Genomic DNA, 24,708 nt, shown 5'->3' on the forward strand with positions numbered 1-24,708 from the left:
GCAATTATAAAAAAATAAAAACCATCTCAGTCGCATATCTTCAGTTTTAATGTATCTATATTTAAACATATGTCTGTATTTAAATATGATTATTTACAAAAATTAAACGTATTCTTTATTTTGTATGTCTAATCATTTAATTGATAGGACTTTTTTTGGTTTTCAAAAAACTCCAAAGACATTTCTCTGAAATAAGAAAGATAGCTAAGGGGTTTGGGATTTAGCTCAGCGGTAGAGCGCTTGTCTAGCGAGCACAAGGCCCTGGGTTCGGTCCCCAGCTCCGGGGGAAAAAAAAAAAAAGATAGCTAAGCATAGTGACCCATGCCTGTAATCCCAGCTGTTTTGGAGGCTAAGGCAGGAGGATTGCTGTGAATTTGAGGTCAGTCTGGGCTATAGAATATTTGACAACACCATCCCATACTATATTAATTTTCCTGTGTTGTGTTTCACATACTGAAGCAAAAATCATCTAGAAACATCCTTTAGTTAGCGATGTGTGTAGCACATGCTGCAGGCCATCTCTTGGGAAGCACAAATGTCAAAGGATTGCTCCAGGCTCAAGGACAGCCCAGTGCCACAGTGACTCCCAGGCCACCCAGGGAATCACAGTGAGATCATGCCTCAGAAAGCAAAAACAGAAGAAATGTCCTCTAAATTCAGAATTAGAGGCTTTTATTTTTTATTTTTCATCGTCTTACTTTTAGTTAGAATTTTTAAAAAATGAAATCACTCTTAAGAGAATTGAAGAATTATTAGAAACCTACATCCAAAACAAAAACCTGTATGTTTTGTATAGAAATGAACTATTTTAAGATACATTGCTTTATCATTTTATTAAAAGAATAGGTGAAGTTTTTTGTATTTTGTTTTAATGTTTTAAAAGTGTAATTGTGTGGGGTTGGAGAGATGGCTCAGTGGTCAAGAGCACTCTGGGTGCTGTTCCAGAGGACCCTCGTTCAGTTCCCAGTACCCAGTGACGACTCAGCAGCCGTCTGTAACTCCTGCTGGCAAAGGATCTGACCGCCTTTTCTGGCCTCTGCAGGGGCAGGACATTCATGTGGTGCTGGATACACAGCAAAACAGCCATGTATGTCAAATGAATGAATGAGTAGACAGAAATGTATTGTGTGAGTGCGGATGTGGGCTCTGGAGTGCTTAATGGGGGTCGGGACAGCTTTTAGGAGCCACTTGTCTCCTACTGCTGCTACTAGGGATTGAACTCAGACTCAGCTCATCAGAGTTTCTCTGCAAGTGCTTTTCCCCTAAGCCGTCTCTCTGGCCTGAGATGTTGTTTGTTGTTTCTAGTAAACTGAAATCATTACAGTCACTTTGTAACCTTTTCACATTAATATATATTTCATATGCTTACTACTACTACTACTAAAGGGTTGGTGTTCATGATGTAAAATTTGTGAGCCAATACTAAATTTTATCAGTATTAATTATTCATTACAGAGGGAAGTTTATCTAACACATGGAATGAAAAGTACAGTTCTTTACAGAAAACTCCTGTTTGGAAAGGCAGGAATGCGGGCCCTGCTGTAGAAATGGTAAGGAGAGCTCTCCTGTGTGCTAGAGAATCCTCCCTGAATTGTGTGGCTGTGCTGGATAAGTTCACATACCAAAAAAAAAAAAAAAAAATACCAGCTGTAGGTGTTTTCATGTTAACGTGCCATTGAGCAGTATTTGATCTTATTTAGGTAAACTATTTGTAGCAAGATTATCTGGTCACCATTAAGCATTTGTAATACACACCCACACATGCATACATTTTATCATTATTACTTTTAACAGACAGTCTCACTGTGTAGACCTGACAGGCCTGGAACTCACTGTGTAAACCAGATTGCCTCTAACTCACAGAAATATGCTACGTCTACCACTGGCTCCTGAGTGCTTGGGATAGTATTATATACTTTTGATATTTACAGGTTTTTAGTTCTAAAGATAGTTATCAATGACCTCAAATACAGCATGGATATTTTTTTTTTTTACAGTTACAAATTTAGTAAGCTCTTGACATCAAATCTAGTATAAAACTAAAGTCATTTATGCATACTTTTCTCAAATGATTTAATGTTCTTGTCTAGCCCAACCCTCTGATGCAGACATCATGTAATAGCCACTTAGTATTAACCAACATAATTTAAACTGGAATTTCCGGAACATATTTTCCTATCCTCACCGTGCAAGGCTGCAGTGTGCCACAGAGACGTGGTTCTAGTTTCTGTTGGTTATCATTGCAGAAATATCTATTTAAACACTTTGCTAATCTCAGGATGTTTCCATTTGGCTTTGTGTGCTTTTGTTACTCATTTGTATTCTATACTGCTGATAATCTAGCTGTGTTTTCCAGATCTAATTTGCATTTTTGGAACAAAAATGAGAAACATTCATTAAACAAAAAAATTTTTTCATAGCCTTTCAGAAATTCAAAAAGAAGTCGACTCTTTTCTGATGAAGATGACAGACAAATAAATACAAAGTCACCTAAAAGAAACCAGAGAGTCGCAATGATCCCTCAGGTGTGTGTGTTAAAGTTTATTTCATGTGAAGGATATGAATGATTGTGCAGTGTGCTGAGGTTGGTATTTGTTCTCTTACATTTTGAACAGCATTCTTTTAAGAAAGTTTTGCTGCTCAGCAATTATTTTTACTAACTTAGAAAATTCAGTGTTTTGTTGGTTGACATTAAACTAGGTAGGAAGCCAGTCATGATTCTGTATTTAATTAAATACATTAAATAAAATAGACTTGGTTATGTTATTCAGTTTTGAACTTTGTGTGGAGATAAGTGAGGGAAAATGTTTGACTTTATCAAATAAAGTATAATGAACACTATCCAGAGGAGGAAATAGTGCAGGATGAAATAGGATTTCCTTTCTTGTTTTTTTATTCATTGGTTTTTGCAAAGAGGTGCTGTGGCTCAAGCCTGTGGTGTCACATATGCTGGCAAGCACTCTACTGTTGAGTTGTTTTATTTTCGTCAAATTTATCCTTATTTATTTATTTATTTATTTTTAGAGACAAGGTTTCTTTGTGTATCCCTGGCTACCATGGAACTAGCTGTGTAGACCAGGCTGACCTTGAACTCACATGCCCCTGCCTCCAAGCTCTGGGATAAAAGGCTTGCCCCACCACAGCCCGGCTTATCTAGACAATCTGAGGTCTGTACATGGAACTTGAATGATAGAAGAGAACTGACACCTGCAGGTTGTCCTCTAGCCACTACACACGTGTACACATGCTGTTACATACACACACACAGAGAAAGTAAACAAATGTAATTTAAAAATTTAAAGTCACAGTGAGCGTGTAATAAAGGAATGAAACTTAACTAAGAAAATGTGACCTTTATCAATTATGTAGTTTTTTCAGACTAACTTTATAACTTCTGATATAACTTTTTATTATACTTTTGTTATTGCCCTAAAGCATTATATACAACTTATCAATACAGTAAATTAAAGTTGAGGTAATTTATTTATCAAGCAAAGGCATGATCTGAAGTACACCCTATCAAAAATCTCTTAGTATTGAGACCAGAGATCTCTCTGGAGTTTGGTTGGCCCAAAACTTAGCACTTGGTCTAGGCTGGCCTCGGAATCAGTCTTCCTTGCTTCAGATTCCCAAGTCATAGGATTACAGGTGTGCACCACCATGACCAACTTCTTTATGTTAATGATAAAATATCACGTTCCATAGAACGAACAGAGTGCATCTTGAACTTTTAAAGTATCAAGGACAAATGTACGCAAGTACCTGAGAAGCACAGTAAAGGTGATTTCACTGAAAGTGAAATGCAGATGTCCTGTATATTATCAGATTATACTATAGATACATATACAGAAGAACTGTTAGTCTATTTAAAAATATCTGTAACTATATAGAAAGTGACAGCACTAGCTGGGCATGGTGGCTCACACTTTTAATCCCAGCACTCAGGAGGCAGAGGTAGTCAGAGCTCTGAGGCCACCCTGATGTATAGCACAAGTTCCAGGAAGCCATGGGAACACAGACACCCTGTCTGGAAAGTCTGAAAAAACAAAACAGAAAGAAACAGCAGTTTTTATGATTAGAATATTTTTAGGCCAATGAGGTGGCTGAGCAGATAAATGTGTTTGCCACACCAGCCTGGTGACCTGAGCTCAGCTTCCTCTGAATTCTCACCACTGGTTCTCACAGTGGAAACTGTCCTCTGACCTCCAAAACTTGTTGTAGCACACATGCCCACACTGACATACACATCATACACATGTGCACAGTACAAATAAATAGCCTTTAAAATATTTTTAGTTTTACATTAAAAAAAATTAATTTTCTAAGGTTAGCATGGTGCTATATACCTGTGATCCTAACACTTGGGAGGGAGGCTGAAGTAGGAAGATTACCACAGGTTCAAAGCTACCCAGGGCTATAGAGATTATTTTCTCCCTCTTTAAAAGACAAAAAAGTTAATTTTCTAAATACAGTCTTTTATCTTAAATTCTAGAACAGAAAAAGACATGAATGAAAAAAAGTGAAATCCAGACCAAGCGCTGTCATTGTAGTGATTCTGACCAATGCATCCTGGGTACCCAGCATGAGCTCCTGGGGAAGCTGGATGAGGAGCTTTTGGAGGAGTGTCTTTGTAGCCAGTCTGTAGATACACATGTTTTCTAAAGTAAAGAGTTAGAGTAGTAAGGTGGCACATGTGTTTCATTTCAGCACTTGGTAAGAAAGGCAAGTAGATCTCTGTGGGTTCAAGACCAGCCTCATCTGTTTAGCAGTTTGGTTAGCCATAGTTAAATATTGAAACCCTGTCTCCCTCTTTCTCTCCCTCTCCTTCTCCCCCCCCCCCCGCCCCTGCACTCGCACACGCTCTCTCTCTCTCTCTCTCTCTCTCTCACACACACACACACACACACACACACAGAGTTTATAATGAAAAAAAAAGATGAAAAATCTACTTTGACCTTAATTCACTCTTCTTTTTTTCTCACTCGGTTAGGGAGACATTGTGATTAGTTTGATTATCCTTTTAAATACACTTTTCAAACTTTACCTGTTGGAGCCAATGAGATGGCTGAGCAGGTAAGGCACCTGCTGCCAAGCCTGACTCACGGAGTTCAATCCTTAGGACTGACGTGGTGAACCAAATCCCTTAAGTTGACTTCTGAGCTCTATACATTGCCCTTCCCACACATGACAAGCAAATAAATTAGCCTTAAAAGTTAAGAAAATTGGGGTTGGGGATTTAGCTCAGTGGTAGAGCGATTGCCTAGGAAGCGCAAGGCCCTGGGTTCGGTCCCCAGCTCCGAAAAAAAGAACCAAAAAAAAAAAAAAAGTTAAGAAAATTAATACATTTATACATTGCAAGCCTGCTGCCCAATGACCTGGGACGATCTAGGCAAATGGATTGCAATGAGATCAAGGCCAGCCTGATCTATACATAAGTTCTAGGTCACCCAGGACCACATAACAAGACCCTGTCTCAGAAATAGTCCAAAACAGAATTTTAGCTATGTGTTTATAGAAATAGATAATTATTGTGATTTTCTTCTCCTTTTTGTCAGTTTGTTTGTGGTATTTTTATGGAAAAAAAAATTGCCTTGCCTTTAATTCCAGGACTTGGGAGGCAGAGGTAGGCAGACCTCTGGAGTTGGAGGCTCGCCTGGCCTACAGAGTGAATACCAGGATAGCCAGGGTTATCTGTCTGTCTGTCTGTCTGTCTGTCTGTCTATCTATCTATCTATCTATCTATTGCCATCCATCCATCTATCCAGGGTGTGTGTGTGTGTGTGTGTGTGTGTGTGTGTGTGTGTGTGTGCATGTGCATGTGCATGCATGCATGCATGCATAGGTGTGTGTGCGTACCTGCCATACTATTTGCGTGGTAACCAGAGAGCAGCTTGAAGGAATGAATGAATGAATGAATGAATGAATGAATGAATGAATGAATGAATGAATGAGTTCTTTTCTTCCATCATGTGAGTCCTAGGGATTGAACTCAGGTCGTGAGGCTTGGCAACAGGTTCCTTTACTCAGTGAGCCACTGTAGCTGACACTGGTTTCTTTATAGGTTCTTTTTCCACCCTTCAACAACAATCAACAACCCACTGACAATCCACTCTGCCTCTCGGGGCCCTAGCATTTATATACCCTCTGAAAGTCCCCAAATGTCACACAGTTGCAGAAACTATCTGCAGCTGGCAAAATCATGTCCCCACCAGAGCACGAGGCAAATTATAGTCAGCTGCCATGGACAATCTGAAGTAGCCCCATATCCCGAGCCTGGGATTAAAATGAAAACATATAATAAATAAGCCTGTTTATTTTAAAGAAACAAAAATTCCAAAATTGTCACTAGAAGCCATCTTGCTGGCCCTTTTCTAATAACAGTTAGACAAAATTGAAGATTCAAATTGGAGGTGGGGTGCAGCGGTGAGGAAACAGCTCAGTGCAGTGCTCGTACAGCATGAGAGCCCCAGGTCAGATAGCCCCAGCACTCACATGAAGGCCTGGTCACGGCAATGTGTGCCTGAGCATCCAGTCAGCCAGTCTGGGTTCTGTGTTCAGAGAGAGAGAGAGAGACAGAGACAGACAGACACAGACAGACACAGACCCAGACCCACCCTGAGACCCTGCCTCTAAAAGTGCAGAGCAGTAGAGGAAGAGCACGGGTTTTCAGTAGCTAGGCAAAGCCTTTGAAGTTATCCTAAGTGCTGTGTTAGCTCTGCTGTTTAGGTCTTGCTGGTTTCCCCGCGAGTCATTTTATTTGTCATCTTTCTATTCTGTTAAGAGTTGTGGAGTTTTGTTTTTGTTCTTCTGGTAGACGCTATCACTGCAATACTCTCACTATGTCGTGCGGTCTGACCTTGACTCATGCACCCTGGGAATGATTATTGTTCAATATCTTTATCCTCGGTGGAAGTAATCATATGACTGTCTTGCTTTGCTTTATTAATAATCATGAATGACATCAAGAGCTTCCCCATTGAGTCATTCTGGCATTCCTACCGTGAACTCTACTGTGTTGTATTGGATTTTTAAAAAACTGTTCTTTCAGTGCTTGAGCTCTTTTTCTTCTCCCCACGCCCCTCTACTGGCCGTGTAGCCCATGATGGCATTGAACTTAGCAGTTCTCCTGTCTCTGCCTAGGGGCTGGAGTTGCAGGCACACACTACAACGTCTAATAGTGCTGTATAACAAAGTATTCTCTGTTTAGACTTCGAAAACCTTGTTATTCTATAGTGACTGTGGATCTACTGTGTGCCTGCATGTACATGTATGTTCTCAGATCTTGTCTATAGTGTTTTGATGGTTTATGTTGTTGTTTGTTGGTAGGATAAAACCCAGACAAGCACTCCAACACTGAGCTGTACCCCAAACACCTAAAGTTCTTACTGGTTTTTCTGACCCTGAAGTCTAGAAGTTTCTTGGGTCTGTTGTTTTTCCTGTATATCTAAACTAAAATCACTTTATAGTTCAGACAGAATGGAGGCAAGTATTCCCTTCCCATTTAAAGATAAAACTTGAGGCTTTAGCTTTTTTAAAAAAATAATAAATTTAATGTGTTGTATTAGTGTGTGTGTGTGTGTGTGTGTGTGTGTGTGTGTGTGTGTGTGTACAACTTGTGAGAGTCACCTCTCTTTCCACCATGTGATGACCAATGAACTACGTCATCGTTGAGCCACATTGCCAGACTTGGGTTTTACCTTTGTTAATCGGGAGGTCTGTTTAGTAACAGATTCCGTGCGGAATACATCGAATCCTTTTGAGTACTGAAACATTCCCTATCTTTTTATAAATGTGTTCAGTATTGTAACTGTTCATTTTTATCTAATGCTATAATTCAATTTTTTTAATATAGAAATTTACAGCAACGATGTCAACACCAGATAAGAAAGCATCACAGAAGATTGGTTTTCGATTGCGGAACCTACTCAAGCTTCCCAAAGCACATAAATGGTGCATCTATGAGTGGTTCTACTCAAACATAGACAAGTAGGTATCATTGCACGCATCATCAGTATTGCTCGAACCGACAGTTAACCTTTCAGCGTTATAAGCTGTCACCTCTTCTGTAAATCTCTTTACTTTTTAAATTTTTCTTCTTCTCCCATATAATACATTCTGATCACAGTTTCCCCTCCTTCCTCTCCTCCCAGTCCCACCCTTTCTCTATTTCCCTTCAGAAAAGAGCAGGCCTCCCAGCAATATCAGCCAAACACAGCGTAACAAGTTGCAATAAAACTAGGCACAAACCCCCATATCAAGGCTGGTCAAGGCAACCCCAGTAGGAAGAAAAGGGTCCCAAGAGCAGGCAAAAGAGTCAGAGACAGCCCCACTCTCACAATTAGGAGTCCAGCAAAATTCGTAAGCTAATAACTCTGACAAATGCAGACAACCTAGCGCAGACCCGTGCAGTCTCCATGATTGTCCATTCAGTTTCCCTAAGTCCCTCTGAGCCTGGCTTACTTGATTCTGTGGGCAGTGTTCTCCACCCCGCTGGCTCCTACAGTTCTTCCTCCCTCTCTTCCACGGGGTTCTCCAAGCTCGGAAGGGAGGGACCTGATGGAGAGCTCCAATTTGGGCTGTCTATCCACCTAGTTTTTAGCTGTGGGTCTCCATATCTACTCCTTCAGCTACTGGAGCAAGTCTCTCTGATGACGGCTGGGCTAGGCACCAGTGTATGAATATAGCAGTGTACCGTCAGGAGTCAGCTCATTGGCTTTTGTCCTACCCTAGGTCTCCTGGCTTTTTTTTTTTTAAAGAGATTTATTTTTATTTATTACATGTATGTATGCTTGTCTACATGACTTTATGCCACATGCGTGTAGGTGCCCACAAAAGTTAGGATGTAGGATCCCCTGGAACTGGAATAATAGGCAGTCGTGAGCTGCCACATGACTAGGAGCTGAACCCAGGCCCTGTGCAAGAGCAGTACAGATTATGTATGTATGTATGTATGTATGTATGTATGTATGTATGTATGTATGTATTTTTACTGTTTATTAGCTCTGGCTAGCCAGAAACTAGCTCTGTAGACCACGCTGGAGATCCACCTGCCTCTGCCTCCCATCATGGCGTCAACTGATCTCTTGCCTAGTCTCCCAAGTAGCTGACTGCACAGGTATATGCCACCATACCGAATGAAAAGTTTATTTTTCTATTTCTTATTCCAGTTTAATTAATTTCTATTTCCGTTATAGGTGTCTCTCCCCTTTTCCTGCCCCTGTAAGAACTTGAAAAGATATTTTGAAAAGTTTTAAATGAAAGCATAATTTCTGACTTATAACTAGCAACTACTGTAGAATGAGGAAACCCTAAACCGATGCACAGTTATTCTCCGCAAATAAGATTTGTTATGAATATAGAGAAATAGAGAAGTCATTCTTAGGAGAGTCATCTTTTCATCTACAGCTCGTGTTTAGACACTCATCTCTCCAGGAATTTTGAATAGCCCATAGAGACTGGCTGAAGAGCATGGCTGATTCCAGCCTATCTCCTGTGCCAGTTATTGGTGGCTGCTTAGTTGTTTATTTTTCTGAACTTCTCTTCTGTCCTCCATAAACAGTTGCTTGCTCAGAAGCTTGTGAAGTTCATGGACAGTCACATTAGGTATCATTGTCAAAACTGGACGTTTCATTCCTCAAACTCAGGAGTAAAAGTTTTAATGGTCTTAAGAGAATTTTCACGGTGACTTAGTGTGATTCAATTATTTTGGGAGTCACCAACCCTCCAGAGTTCTCCAGTGTTCTAAAACTTGGTTAATTCCAAAGGGGAGAGGACTCCTTGGTGATGGCTTTTCCTTTGGGGCAAAGATACTTTGTAGCTAATATTGTTTGTCAGATGTAATGCCCAGCCAGAGGGTAGTCCCAGGTGGAGTTTGAGCAAATTCCAGTCTCCTGGAACCTCCAGTCTAGAATGGTTTCCAGAGTAACTTAACATTTTAAGTATTTCATATACCAAATATCTTTTTTCAGCCCTTAGAATTCACCTATGTATGATTATGATTTAAAAAGGAAAGTTTGACTTACACATTGTTATTAGTAGGATGTGAAAAATCAGAATGTGTATTTTGTTTTTGTTTTTTTTGAGACAGTGTTTCTTGTAATCCAGGTTGATCTCTAAACTGCTTTGTTACTGTGTGGCTACAAATAGTGATATAGCCAAGGCTGGCCTTGGGCATTTAACTTTCCTGCTTCTTCCCAAAGGTTGGAACTGAGTTTAAGGCAAGCACAGCTTTGGAAGGTGTATTTTGACTTTATTTAGGAAAGTAACACATTAAGTATTAATAAAATCATAAAACCATTTTGTTTTACAGGCCACTTTTTGAAGGAGATAATGACTTCTGTGTATGTCTAAAGGAATCCTTTCCTAATTTAAAAACAAGAAAATTAACAAGAGTAGAATGGGGAAAAATCAGGAGATTGATGGGAAAACCTCGGAGGTAAAAAATTTTTTCAAGTTAATAAGTAGTTAATGGTTTCATTATTACCTTGCCTAGTGTTGTTGTTGTTTTTAAAAACTATTTTCACTGTATATCCCTGGCTTGCCTGGAACTCGCTATACAGACTAGGCTGACCTTGAACATACAGAGGTCCACCAGCCTCTGCCTCCCAAGTGCTGGGATTGAATATATACTCTACTGTATGCCCTTTACCTTGACTTCTTTTTTTTTTTTTTTTTTTTTGGTTCTTTTTTTCGGAGCTGGGGACCGAACCCAGGGCCTTGTGCTTCCTAGGCAAGCACTCTACCACTGAGCTAAATCCCCAACCCCTTACCTTGACTTTTTAAATCTTTGAAAGATTAGTGCCAAAGTATAACTTCAGAATAATGAATTATATGTTAAATTTATCATTTTAGTGAACGGTAACGTAGGTGCTTTGTGTTCTTAGAATAAAATACACATTTTTTTTCAGATTATAGATTTCTGACATTTTAACATGTTTTAAGGATTTATTATTTTAATTATTTTAATTTTATTTTTCTAGCCCCAGTGCTACTGTTTTTAATTACTTATGTCTTTTGTGTCCATCCCCTTCCCAACTAATTTATTCCGTCTGACTGTCTACCTACCTACCTATCTATCTGGCACAGTTTCAGATATCTCAGGCTGGCCTCAGACTCAAACTGCTATGTATAACAAAAAGTTAATCTTGAACTTCTTACTATCCTGCTTCTGCCTTCTAGGTGTAGGGATTGCAGGTATGAGATGCTGTGCCCAGTTTTATTAATGTAGTGATGCAAATAAAATTCAGGAATCTGTGCATACTGGTCAGGAATTCTACTATCTGGGCTATCCTCCCTAGTCAACCCCCTAAAATATTTTAATTGTCCTGGAAAATATTTAAAATTGCTCTAAAGTCTTATGTATATTTTTCACATTATTTACTTTGTGTGTGTCAGGAGAGCGTGTGGGAGCTGCCTTCAGTTCTCTCCCTCCACTGTGTAGAGCCTGGGGCTCCAGCTCAAGCGCCCAGGCCTGGTGCTGCTTTACTTGCTGACTTCTCCTCACACCCATTTAATATGTTTTATAGAGTTCTTGAGAAGTTCATAGATATAGACAGTAGCTCGAAGTCTTTTACAAAAAAAAAAAAAAATGTTTTTTCCTTAAGGAAGTCAAGTTATAATGCAGATTATTAGTACAGTAAACTTTTCAGAAATAACCTAATTTCAGAAGTGAGTTGAGGGCTGGAGAGATGGTTCAGTGGCGAGGAACACTTACAGAAGACCCAGGTTTTGTTCCCAGGATATACATGGCAGCGTACAACAGTCTATAACTCCAGTTCCAGAGGATGTGATGCCTCCTCTTCTGGACTCCTTGGACACTACACATATGTGGTATACATACACACACACACACACACACACACACACACACACACACACACACACTTAACAAACTCAATTGATGCAGGCCTAGGAGATGGCTCAGCAGGTGAGGGCCTGGCTGCCAATGTTGACTTCTGTCCCAGGGACCCAGATGGTGTAAAGAGTGAAGAAACTGCCACAAACTGTGCTCTGATTTTCACTTGCACACCTGTAAAAATGCTGCATCTGTATGTGCACACACGTTCAAATAAATGTAGAACATTTTTTAAGGGCTGGAGATGGCTCAGTGGTTAAGATCTCTGACTGCTATTCCAGAGGTCCTGAGTTCAAATCCCAGCAACCACATGGTGGCTCACAGCCATCTGTAATGAGATCTGGTGCCCTCTTTTGGTGTGTCTGAAAACAGCTGCAGTGTACTTATATATAATAAATAAATAAATCTTTAAAAAAAAATTTTTTAAGAGTCAGTGGTGAAGTTTATTTAGTTACAATAGAAAAAGGAAGGGGGAAAAGTAAAGCTATCAGGTAGGAACTTAATAGTAAACATATGATATCTATGGAACAACTATGCAGAGCACATGATCTCGAAAAGGAAGATTCGGTATCTTAAATAATGAGTTAATGCTAAGTTCTGTATTCCCATAAAAGGTGTGGTAGCAGATCTCTGTGTTCAAGGCTAGCATGAGTTACACAGTGAGTTCCAGGCCGTCAAGGATGACATAGTGAGAACCTGCTCACCCTCCTGTCCCCCTCCCCCTCCCCTCAAGTTTTTATTTGCTAGGGGAGAAACCAGGTAGAAAGAGTCTGACAAAACAAATGAAGAACAGCATTTATCAGGTATCAGCTACTGTATTAAAATAGTCGATAAGATTGGCAGCACACGGGCTGGAGGGGACTCAGCAGTCAAGAGCACCAGCTCCTCTTCCAGAGGACCTGAGTTCGATTGCCCACGTGGTGGCTCACAGTCATCTGTAATTCCATTTCCAGGGACTCAGTGTCCCCTCTGCCCTCTCAAGGACTAGGCACACATGTGGTACATGTATATATAAAAAGTGACAGTATAAGAACAGGAACACAGATTAGGTAACCACAATTAAAATGGTGTGGTAACAGTGTATAGCTGGAAAGATAAATGAAGGAGAAAAAGTCAGTACTGTCACATTTATCCAGGAATTTAGCAGATGCTTCTCAATTACATGGAGGACAGAGAGAATTGATTTTATTATGGAGATTTGCACTGCCAACAACAATCTAGAGGAAAATTGAAAAAGGAAGGTTTTTAATTTTTTTTATGAATGAAACAGTAGGGGTTGGGGATTTAGCTCAGGGGTTCGGTCCCCAGCTCCAGAAAAAAAAAAAAAAAAAAGAAAAAAAAAAAGAATTAAACAGTAGGGCTGGAGAGGTGACTCAGGTATTAAGAGTACTCGCTGCTTTCACAGGGGATCCAAGTTCGATTCCTAGCACCTACATTGTGCTCACAACCATCTGTAACTCCAGGGTCAGGAGAATCAATGCCCTCTTCTGCCTACCATAGGCATTTGGCATGCATGTAGACAAAACACTCGTGCATGTTACATTTTAAGAAATGAAGCAGTGAAACTACTAGTGAAGATCATTTTTAGATGCCATGTAAGATACAGTTTTTGGTGGTCTCTAATATATTATACTGACTTGAAAAAATTTTTAAGTTCTAGTAGGTTCTAGATCTAGGAGGGATAAAAGGAAATCTCAATAAATTTTACTTCATAAAAATGAGTTTGGGGAGCTGGAGAGATGGCTTAGTGGTTAAGGTCACTGGCTGCTTTTCCAGAGGTCCTGAGTTCAATTCCCAGCAACCACATGGTGGCTCACAGCCATCTGTAATGAGATCTGGGGCCCTCTTCTGGTGTGTCTGAAGACAGCCACAGTGTACACATACATAATAAATAAATAAATCATTTTAAAAAAAGTTTTTTGTAGCCCTAAATTTAAAAAAAAATGACAGAAACATCTGAAATTTATTGTAGACAGAGGGCAGAAAGGACTCTATAAGATGAATTAAGGTAGTGGTTGCTTGAGTAGTGGAGTTATAGACCAGGAGCAGTGTAAAGAGCAGTTGGTGAGATAAACTTTGGGGAGTGGATGTGCATTGTCCTGATCATGGTGTGGGTTTTATGGCTTAGAGCTTATACATGTCGGAAGGTTTTGTCTTTATTACCCTTACTTGAGTATGAATGTGGAGATGCGAGACCATCTTAGGTGGTTGGATGTTCTTTCTACCAAGTGCCCAGTAGGAATTGGATTGATGAAACCCAGGCCTGGCAGCCGGGCTCGTCTTCTCTCGCTTCATGTATGTGCGCATGTGTGGAGGGAGGAAGGGCTGTCTTCCTCATCCTACCCTATTCTTGCTTTTTTTTTTTTTTTTTTTCAGAGCTGGGGATCGAACCAGGGCCTTGCTCTGGCAAGCGCTCTACCACTGAGCTAAATCCCCAACCCCCTATTCCTGCTTTTTATTGTTGTTTGAGAACAGGGTTGAGAACAATGTTGGCTATTCTAGAACTCAGTTTAAACCAGGCTGGCCTTGAGCTCACAGAGATCCACCTGCCTCAGCATGCTGAGTTAAAGGCATGTACCACCACACCCAGCCTTGCCTTATTCTTTGAGAACTCATCTAGTTTGTTGTAGGGATCCCATCTCAGTCTTTCTAGGCTACAATTAAAGGCCGGCTTCTGTGCCCAGATAGCATTTACATAGGTTCTGGGGTCCGGGCTCCAGTCTTGCTTGCACAGCACATACTTTAACTGCTGGGTCATCACTCTGACCACTCAAAATGCATCTGATTATACACTTGGAACATAATTTACTGTATCTCTAGTACTTGTGTTTGAAGTGCAGGTGTGTGCTGTAAGTTAGCCTGGCCTGGCTTAGTTCATATGATTTATTTAATTTGTAATTTATTCTAGGTGTTCTTCTGCATTTTTCGAGGAAGAGAGATCAGCCTTAAAACAGAAGCGGCAGAAAATCAGGCTGTTGCAACAAAGGAAAGTTGCAGATGTTTCACAGTTCAAAGATCTCCCCGATGAAATTCCTCTACCCCTGGTTATTGGAACCAAAGTTACAGGTAAGTAAAAACAAGCTTAGTCTTGAGTCTCTTCACGTTGTGACCAGATGGTATGGATTCAACACTTAGGAAGCGAAGTGCATCTGCAGCAGTGCACTGTGGGAAAGGAATGTTAGTGGACTGGAGCCGCGGCTCAGGCCCAGAGCACACGCAGCTCTTGCAGAGGTTTTGGATTGAGTTCCCAGCACCTGCAGAGTGACTCACCGCCATTCCAGGGGGCTCTGATACTCTCTTCTGATCTGTGAGGCCACTAGGCATACATGTAGTAAACATGCCTACATGTAGGCAAACACTCATACACATAAAAATAAGTACATTAAAAACATTAATTCAATAGTATCTACTACAGTGTGAACTAAGGCAGTCAGGCATAGTGGAAAAGGCCCATTATCCCAGCTCCATGGTCAGCCTGGCCTATCTACATAGCAGGACCTTGCCTCAAAGTAGAAGAGGGCTGCGAATGTACCTTTTTTAATAGCTTTAATTTTGCCTTCAGTGCCACTGTTCTTATGATTTTCACATGTGCTGTCCCTTCAGACTGGAGTTTAGTGATACTGCCATTCAAGCAAAGGCAGGAGGATCAAAAGTTCAAGGTTATCCTTAGCTGCTTTGTAGGTTTGAGAGCAGCCTGGGATATACATGAGACCTATCTAAAGTTGAAAATAAACTATTTCTTTTTTTTTTTTTTTTTTTTTTTTTTTTGGTTCTTTTTTTCGGAGCTGGGGACCGAACCCAGGGCCTTGCGCTTCCAAGGCAAGCGCTCTACCACTGAGCTAAATCCCCAACCCCGAAAATAAACTATTTCTAATATGTTGCTTAAAAGTATTGATATCCAGGGGGCTGGAGAGATGGCTCAGTGGTTAAGAGCACTGACTGTTCTTCTAGAGGTCCTGAGTTCAATTCCCAGCAACCACATGGTGGGTCTCAGCTATCTTTAACAGGATCCAAGCCCTCTTCTGGTGTGTCTGAAGACAGCGACAGTGTACTCATTTACATAAAATAAAATAAATAAATCTTTAAACAAAAGGAAGTCTGATATCCAGAATTGTTTTGCTAGTTTTTTAGGCGTTTGTACTCTAAATGGTGGTCTTTTCTTTATCAGGTTTGTTTGGTAGCTATATGATTTCACTTATATGTCAAATTAAGAATCATTTTAATTTTGTTTTCGTTTAAAAAACTATTCTCTAACCCTAAGATAAAGTACATAGTCATGTTAAACTAGTACACAGTGACACTATGTTTTTAAGGGTTTCAACTATATGCTTAGAATAGTTTTATTTCGCAAGTGTTTGTGTGTCCTAAATAGAACACCTGTTTCTCTTTCAGCACGATTACGTGGCATTCACGATGGTCTGTTTACTGGTCAGATAGATGCTGTGGATACTCTTAATGCTACTTACAGAGTAACTTTCGATAGGACAGGGCTTGGGACTCACACCATTCCTGACTATGAAGTTCTTGTGAGTAACATTTTATTAAACTTAATTAAAATGTTTTATAGTGTGTTTGTATTTTTTGCTTTTAAATTATTTTAGTGTTTTCTTTAAATTGTCTTGTATGAGAGAAGATTTGAATTCAAAGAAGAGAGCCTTAGGATTTCCCAGCCCTATAGACTAGATCCCTAGAGAAGACTGTACTTAAGTCTCATTTCCAAAAGCTAGGGTCCCTTCCGTGTGCTTTAACCATGCAGCCCTTGCTAACAGGATTGTTTCTGATGAAATAATCTTGGAACATACACATTTTCATCCTAAATATAAAATAGGAAGTGACTTCTTGGACTTTTCATATTTTTCTCCTGTTTTATTCTCATATTCATGTAGAATCAGTACCTTCACCTTTTAAAATTACTTTTGAGGGGGGGTCGTTTCGATAGGGTTTCCTTCGCTTTCCTGGAACTCACTCTGTAGACCAGGCTGGCCTCAAATTCACAGAGACCTGCCTGCCTCTGCCTCCCAAGTGCTGGCATCAGAGGAGTGCACTACCACCACCTGACTATAAATTACATTTTTACGTGTGTGTGCGTGTGTGTGTTTGCATGTGTATATGCATACTCACACAGTCCACAACACTTGTTTGGAGGTCCAAGTAAGTACAACCTGTGGGAGTCATTTCTCTTCTACCATGTGACTCTTAGACTGGTCTTCTGGTTTAGTTGCTGGTGCCTGTACCCACTGAGCAGCCCCACACTTGACGTTTCCATGATGAAATTGCCACAGTGTCCATTAACTTATTCAAAGCTCCAAATCTGGGGTTTCGTTTGTTTGTGTTTTTGTTTGTTTATAAGTCACTTGGAGACTAGAATCTAGGTGTTTTGATATTCCAATACACTGCTGAGGTACTTATCAGTCTTGATTTTGTAAGGTGTAAATTATGTGTGCATTCATGAGTGTGCATGTGTGTGTTCATACTCGAATTTGTGAGTGTCCTTTGGGTTTGGTTTGAATCCAGGGTTAGTGATCACTGAACCACTGAGCTATATCCCCAGTCTTACACTCTTTTTAAGTAAATAAATAAAATGACTGCTGGAGTAATGAGTAATTACAGTGTAGTGAGTGCTTGCCTAGCATGTGGAAGACCCTATAGGCTCCTAAATAAGTAAATAAACTTTAGGACTATAACTGCACTCTGGACTGCTATATTTTAAATTGATATACAGTGCTTATAAATTCCTTAAGTTTTATGGATTATTCTCTTCTTTCAAGAGTAATGAGCCTCATGAGACAATGCCAATCGCTGCCTTTGGACAGAAACAGCGGCCTTCTCGGTTTTTTATGACCCCCCCACGGTTACATTACACCCCTCCTCTCCAATCACCAATTACAGTAAGTAATGCAGAGATGCCTCAGGAATGTCACTGTTGTGAACGCAGTCTGTGCTCTCGTGTAGCACACATGACAGCTACTTCAGGACTTGAGCTTCCTGCATCACATTGAACTGATTGGCAGCTGTTAAAATAAGCAAATAGTTTCTCCAGTTCTGAAAATAGTTTCCTCAGTACTGGCTTTTAATGTGCTTTTAATAAACAGAGTGTTCACTTTACACACAGTCAGTGATTAGATGATTCCTTTCGACTTTCAGGATGGTGATCCCTTGCTAGGACAGTCGCCTTGGAGAAGTAAAATTTCTGGCTCTGACACGGAGACGTTAGGAGGCTTTCCAGTAGAATTCCTTATCCAGGTGGTAAGTTGCTCCAAATGCTTTTGTTGCTTGGAAACTGAATGTCTTCAGAGTTGTTAAGGTTGGAGTCTTTCTGTGGGTCAAACATCTTTACATATTATTCTTTCAACCACTGTGTGGTTTTCAGGATTCTGCTATTTATTTCCAACAATTCTTAAAACAAAATTATAATACCCAAAAATAATTTGAGTTACCTGGTTTTCCTGTTTTAGATAAGAAATTACTGTTACTTACTAAGTACTTAGGGATTAGACACTAAGAAATCTAAGTCTAAATTACAGAAGCATTATATGTAACAGTCTTTCTGAATAGTCTGACTTGAAAAATGTAATGAGTTTGTTTGTGTGTTTGTCTGTTTGTTTGTTTGTTTGTTTGTTTGTTTTTCTGGAGATAGGGTCTCACTGTGTAGGGCTGTTCTGGAACTTACTATGTAGACCAAGCTAGCTTGGAATTTACAGAGATTTGCCTGCCTTTGCCTCTGTGTGCTGGGATTAAAGATTTGTGCCACATGCTTATTTGAGTGATTGCTTTTGAAAATTAGATTAAATAAGGCTGATAAAAGAAGCAAGCCTGAGATGCTCAGCAGGGTGCTTAAGAGTTCACAGCCAGCCCAAGCTAATAGCTAGATGCTTGACTCTGACAGAAAAGGAAAAGAAGATTACATAGTTCTGTTAAATAATTGTCTAGGAGGCTGTAGAGATGGGTCAGTCAGTGGTTAAGAGCACTAACTGCTCCTCCATAGGACCGGGGTTCAATTCTCAGCACCCACATGGCAGCCCACAACTGTCTAGAACGCCAAGATCTAACACAGACATACATGCAGGCAAATCACAATGCACATAAAATAAAAATAAATTACTTGAAAAAATTATAGTCCAGTATTGTTTTGAGGGTTTTTCCCCTTTTTTTTTGAAAATAGTATTTTAGTCTGAAATGGTCTTTTTTAAATTATTTATTTATTTATTTATTTATTTATTGAGCTGAGCAATGATGGCACATGCCTTTAATTCTAGCACTCTGAAGGCAGAGGCAAGTAGATCTCTGAGTTCAAAACCAACCTGGCCTACAGAGAGAGCTCTAGGGCAGCCAGGGCTACACAGAGAAATCTGTCTTGAAAAAACAAATAAAGTGCACACACACACACACACACACACATTGTTTGTTTGTCGAGATTGTAATGCAGTTGAATTATTGCCTTCCTTTTTCTCCACTCAAGCCCTTTCATATATCCTCTCTTGCCCACTCAAATTCACAGTCTCTTTTTCTTTAATTGCTGGTGTGTGTGTTTGTGTGTGTGTGTTCCCAAATATATGAATACAACCTACTAATTGGTATGATGTTACTTGTATGTTTGTGATTTTTTAGAGCTGACCTGAGTTTGGTGTTGGACAACCACCAGTTGGTGTAATTATTTAATATAAAATTCTATATACATGTATATAAAACCTCATTGAGTTTCTCCCACTCTTAGCTTCCCTTAGTTGTCTATAATTCTTTGTTCCACATTAGCATGTCTGCTGGTATTTTCCTTGTTCAGGCCTAGTTTGGGCAGCCATGCCGTTGAGACTCCATGTGTAAGGCTTGCTTGGCATTTCTAGGCTACACAGTCTTACAGCAAACTTCTTGCTCCTCTGTCTCTACAGTCTCCACCCCTCTTTTGCAGTGATCTCTGACCATTAGTCACAAGAGTTGTGTTGTTGATGTATCAATTGGGACTGAACTTCACAACTGCATTTTAATCAGTCGTGGTTTTCTGGGAGAAGTGAGAACTATATTTGCTGTGGTGTAAGGATAAATATTTAGAGTGTAGTTAGGATTAAGCTGGTTTAGTAAAGTAGTCATTGTAGTTTCCCCTTCAAGATCCATGACTTCACTGCTCCTGAAATAGTCTTTATTTATAAAAGTACTTATAAGGTAATCCATTAAAATATTCAGTGTTTCCACTTTAGGATAATATTTTGATGATGTTTTATATGCAGGTGCATAGAATTTATATTAATTGGATATTAAATAATTATCTTGCAATATGCCTTTTGACTTATATTGTAAATAAGCTACTTTTATATGAAGGATTGGAAATCTGAAGAGTCAGGACTTGTCCCTTGCAACAGTCTTTGGAAGAAATACCCAGAGAGAGCTGTGGCCAAGGGAACCTAGTGTACGCACAGTCTGTTGTCTGCTCTACTGATATCTTTACTGGTGCTTACGTGTTTGATCTTTATGGGTGTTTTTGTTTTGTTTTGGGGCTTTACTGGGGGGGAGCTGTTTTAAGTTCATAGCAAAGTTAAGAGTAACATAAAGATGTTTTCCATAAACCCCCTGCCTCACACATGTATAGTATATTTCACCAGACTGCTGCATTTGTTAGAGTCAGTGAGTTTATACTGTTACCATTACCCCAAGAGACTATATTACAGTAAAGTTCACTCTGGGTGTTGTTTATAAAAGTTTGGAAAAAAGTCTTTTTGTTGTTGTTTCTAGCTGCTACCCTCCACCTAGTTTCTCTATATTAAAAAAAAACAAAAAAAAAAACAAAAAAACAAAAAACTAGGAAACAAATTGATAAAGGAAAATGGATTTGTTTATACTTTGGGAAAACCAAGAAGACTTCTAGTTTCTGCCCTTCCTTAAGCGATGTTACAGTTCTGTAGAAAAGATGGAATGGGGGGGGGGGAGAGAGAAGAGAGAGAGAGAGAGAGAGAGAGAGAGAGAGAGAGAGAGAGAGAGAGAGAACACACACACTAGAGGAAGTGTGTGTGTTAATGTAAACCTCCTCACCTGGCCCTGGCTCCCAGGCTTTCCAGTCTTTCCCCACATGCTGATTGCTGGGGAGTTTTGATTCTCCACTGTCCTATTGTCTCTAGTTCAGCAGTCCGGTGGGCAGAGGGAGGGGTACAGGAATCTCCCTAGAATATTGAGGCTGCTAGGCTTAGTGCAGCCCAGAGCATAGTGGTGACTCCCTCTCCCTTCTCACAACTCTAACTTAAGGGATTGGGGTGTTGTGCCATGTGGTTGGTGCTGGGATTATGTCTGAAAGGAGTGGGGTGGTCAGAATGTACATTCAAGTTTCCTCACGGCCTGATACCTCCTCTTTAGCTCTGCTGGATGGATGTGCCACCATCTTCTATCCATTCACTCGTTAAAAGTCTGGATTGCTTGCAGGTTATGTAAATTCCAATTCTGTCGCAAAGACCTATGTGTAGGTTTTGTGTAGCCATCCATATAAGTAACTTGATAGTGGGATTGAGAGGCTTGATTTGTACCGGCCTCCCTCCCACACACAACCTTTGGGTTTTTGGGGGGTTTCCATTCTCAGTTTTTGTTTTGTTGTTTTGAAATGAAGTCTACACGTATCCTAATTTGCCACTTAGTCAAGGATGACCTTGATCTCCCTGTCTCCATTTCCAAGTGCTGGGATCGCAGATTACAGTGCCTGATGTATATGATGCTGGGGACTTAGCCTAGGGCTCTATGAACACCAGGAGAGCACTGTACCCACTGAGCAGCATCCCCAGCCCCTGGATGTCCCATCGTACAGACAGTTTTGTATCAGTTGATGGGGCTATGACACCATTTGTCAGCCGTCTCTGATGAGTTATTTGTTCATTAATGTTGCAGAGATGGGGTCTAGAGACGTGCATATGACAGGGCTCATCCACGTTGTGTGTTATGATTAGCGCCTCCTTCTCTTCCTCCCCCTTCTTCAGCAAAGACTTTTTTTTAATTTTTTTCGGAGCTGGGGACCAAACCCAGGTCCTTGCACTGAGCTAAATCCCCAACCCCTTAATTCTTTGTTTTTTCACTGGTTTTTTCACTTTTTAACATGTATATGCTTAGGAGTCAGAAGACAAGACTGAAGAGCTGGGGCTCTGCCAAATGTGATGGCACATGCATGTAGGTCCATACTCAGGAGGCAGAGGCAGAGGCAGAGGCAGAGGCAGAGGCAGAGGCAGAGGCAGGCAGATCTCTGAGTTGGAGGCCAGCGTCATCTACAGAGTTAGTTCCAGGACAGCTAGGGCTACACAGAGAAACCATGTCTTGAAAAACAAAATCAAAACAAAACAAAACAAAACAACAACAACAACAACAAAACAAAAACAAAAAAAACAAACCCAGTGGTTCCCTCCTTCCTCCATGTGGGCCTCAAACTCAAGTGCTCAGGCTTGTTAGCACATCCTTGACCCCTGAGTGTCTCAGCACCTCCCATTACAGTCAGCTTTAAAAGAATACTTTGTTTTCATAGCTTGTTTTGAGTCAGGGTCTCATTATGTAGACTGGGCTGGCCTGGAACTTGCTGTGTAGCCTGAGATGGTCTCTGACTTGTGATCCTCCTGCTTTAGTTCCCTGAGTGCTGAAGCTGAATGTATGTTCTGTGCTGAATTTACAGTAGTTTTGCTTATTATTCCCATGTATAGAAAGTGCTTTGCCATATTGAGGCACTAGAATGCACCATTAGGACATTTGAGTGAGTGAAAACTAGAAGTTTGATATCCCTGAAGGTCTCTACTTATTCTAACACATTTACATTTCTCTTTCTGTCTACAGACTAAGTTATCAAAAATCCTCATGATTAAAAAGGAGCACATCAAGAAATTAAGGGAAATGAACACAGAAGCAGAAAAGCTGGTAAGGACTTACGGATTTATTTCTCTTCGTTTACCTGTCTAATTTTAAAATGGGGAGGTCTTCTGATTTTTTTTTTAATACTTTCTAGGTGAAAACCTTTGAGGCTTGTTTATTTTTGTTTGAGACCAGGTCATGCTGTGTCCCTGGCTGGCCTGAAGTGGTTGGTATAGACCAGGCTGGCTGCCAACTGTCATCCTGTGTTTGCCTCCTGGTGCTGGGACCAAAGGCGTGTGCCACCACATCTGGTTACAATAAATATCACTCTAAATCATTATTTTATTTTATTTTTTTATTTTTTCTTTTTTTCGGAGCTGGGGACCGAACCCAGGGCCTTGCACTTGCTAGGCAAGCGCTCTACCACTGAGCTAAATCCCCAACCCCCATTATTTTATTTTACCTCTTCTTAGTCTATTGAATACATGCTACTAGTTCAGGAGCAAGATATAGTACTTTACCCACTGGACCACTAACTACCCGGTTGCACGGGATTAACGGGTAGGTTAGCTTCCTGGACCGTGTACATGAGTGTAGCATTCCTAGGACTAATAAATACATCTCACTAAGGAAGTTTTAGTGACAGCTTTTTTTTTTTTTTAATATTTATTTTATTCATGTGAGTACACTGTAGTTGTCCTCAGACACACCAGAAGAAAGCATCAGTCTCATTACAGATGGCTGTGAGCCACCATGTGGTTGCTGGGAATTGAACTCAGGACCTCTGGGGGAGCAGTCAGTGCTCTTAACCACTGAGCCATCTCTCCAGCCCTAGTGACAGCTTTTTAAAGTGCTTAAGAATAAGGAACTAAGTTGTCATATTTAAGTTAACTTGACAGATTTTACTATTCAGGCACGTCCAAAAAACTGACTCAGTTTTATTTGTAAGAAAGAATTAGTGGATGTTTGGGGTTTTTAAAGATTCATTTTATTTATGTCTGTGTCTGTGTGAATATGTGCTATATGCATAGATACAGATACCCCTGGTGGAGCTATGTGTACTCTTAGTTGCTGAGCCATCTCTCTAGCCCCTTGGAAACTGTTTTCATAAAATCACTTTTTTTTTTTTTTTTTTTTTTTTTGGAGCTGGGGACCGAACCCAGGGCCTTGCGCTTCCTAGGTAAGCGCTCTACCACTGAGCTAAATCCCCAGCATAAAATCACTTTTTAAAATTAACTCTCACTGATGCTCTTCCAGAGGTCCTGAGTTCAATTCTCTACACCCACAGGGTGGCTCACAACCATCTGTAATGGGATTTGATTCCCTCTTCTGGTGTACATGAAGACAGAGCACTCATATACATGAAACAAACAAACAAACAAATAAATTAAAATCTTAAAACATAAAAGTAACTCATTATAAATCACTCTGGCCTCAGACTCACCGAGATTCACCTGCTCTCCCTGCCAAATGCTCGGACTACAGATATGTGCGACAGCCAGCAAGACTATTTTCTTATGAAAGCATCTTTTGAAAATAAACCTGGGGCTCAGGATATAGTTCAATGGGATCTGGCTTCAAGCTGTAGCTGAGATAGATAGGTGGATAGTTAGATGGATGTTCAGTCCCTAACGTGAGTGGATGGATGAATAGATGGACAGACAGATGGACAGACAGGCAGACAAACTTCAAGTTAGACTCAGATGTACAGGGTAAAGGAAGGCAAAAGGTAGTAAATTGTTATGGAATAGTATATGTTTCCAAAAACTCACTTTCACGTAAGGAAAGAGCTAACATCTTAATTGTTCAAGACGAGGGACAAACAATAACTATAGGGGTTTTTGTTTTTGTTTTTTTTGGTTGGGTTTTTTTTTTTTTTTTGCATTTTGTTTTTGTTTTTTACGTTATTGAGAACTACTAAGACTATCAAAGATAGATTCAAGGTGGGTTTTTTGTTCATTTGGGTTTTTCCTTTCCTTTTCTGTGAAGTTCCATGAACTGCAGGCAGAGGCGGAGTGATTCTGATTCTGAGACTAGCCTGGTCTACAGAG

General features: G+C 40.2%; 1 protein-coding gene and 1 non-coding gene across 9 annotated transcripts in view; one reads left to right on the forward strand and one right to left on the reverse strand.

The window, feature by feature from the left end:
* The window catches only part of Lin9 (lin-9 DREAM MuvB core complex component), a 45,357-nt gene that overhangs the window by 8,815 nt on the left and 11,834 nt on the right, over positions 1 to 24,708 (forward strand). For 3 of the 8 annotated variants that reach the window (XM_006250417.4, XM_039091472.2, NM_001398750.1), the window contains 9 exons: positions 1,456 to 1,550; positions 2,421 to 2,525; positions 7,853 to 7,986; positions 10,310 to 10,435; positions 14,763 to 14,920; positions 16,247 to 16,380; positions 17,623 to 17,742; positions 17,999 to 18,100; positions 22,643 to 22,723. In XM_006250417.4, the coding sequence (XP_006250479.1) occupies positions 1,548 to 1,550; positions 2,421 to 2,525; positions 7,853 to 7,986; positions 10,310 to 10,435; positions 14,763 to 14,920; positions 16,247 to 16,380; positions 17,623 to 17,742; positions 17,999 to 18,100; positions 22,643 to 22,723 (963 nt within the window). In that variant the 5' untranslated portion in view covers positions 1,456 to 1,547. Of the gene's footprint in view, positions 1 to 1,042; positions 1,088 to 1,455; positions 1,551 to 2,420; positions 2,526 to 7,852; positions 7,987 to 10,309; positions 10,436 to 14,762; positions 14,921 to 16,246; positions 16,381 to 17,622; positions 17,744 to 17,998; positions 18,101 to 22,642; positions 22,724 to 24,708 lie in introns of those variants that run through there. The other 5 variants (XM_039091468.2, XM_039091469.2, XM_039091467.2 and 2 more) reach the window with 4 other exon arrangements.
* Trnap-ugg (transfer RNA proline (anticodon UGG)) lies at positions 15,632 to 15,712 on the reverse strand. Its single transcript has one exon. It is a non-coding gene; the product is annotated as a tRNA-Pro (tRNA).

This window comes from Rattus norvegicus, chromosome 13, assembly GCF_036323735.1.
Source record: "Rattus norvegicus strain BN/NHsdMcwi chromosome 13, GRCr8, whole genome shotgun sequence".
NCBI classification, from domain to species: domain Eukaryota; kingdom Metazoa; phylum Chordata; class Mammalia; order Rodentia; family Muridae; genus Rattus; species Rattus norvegicus.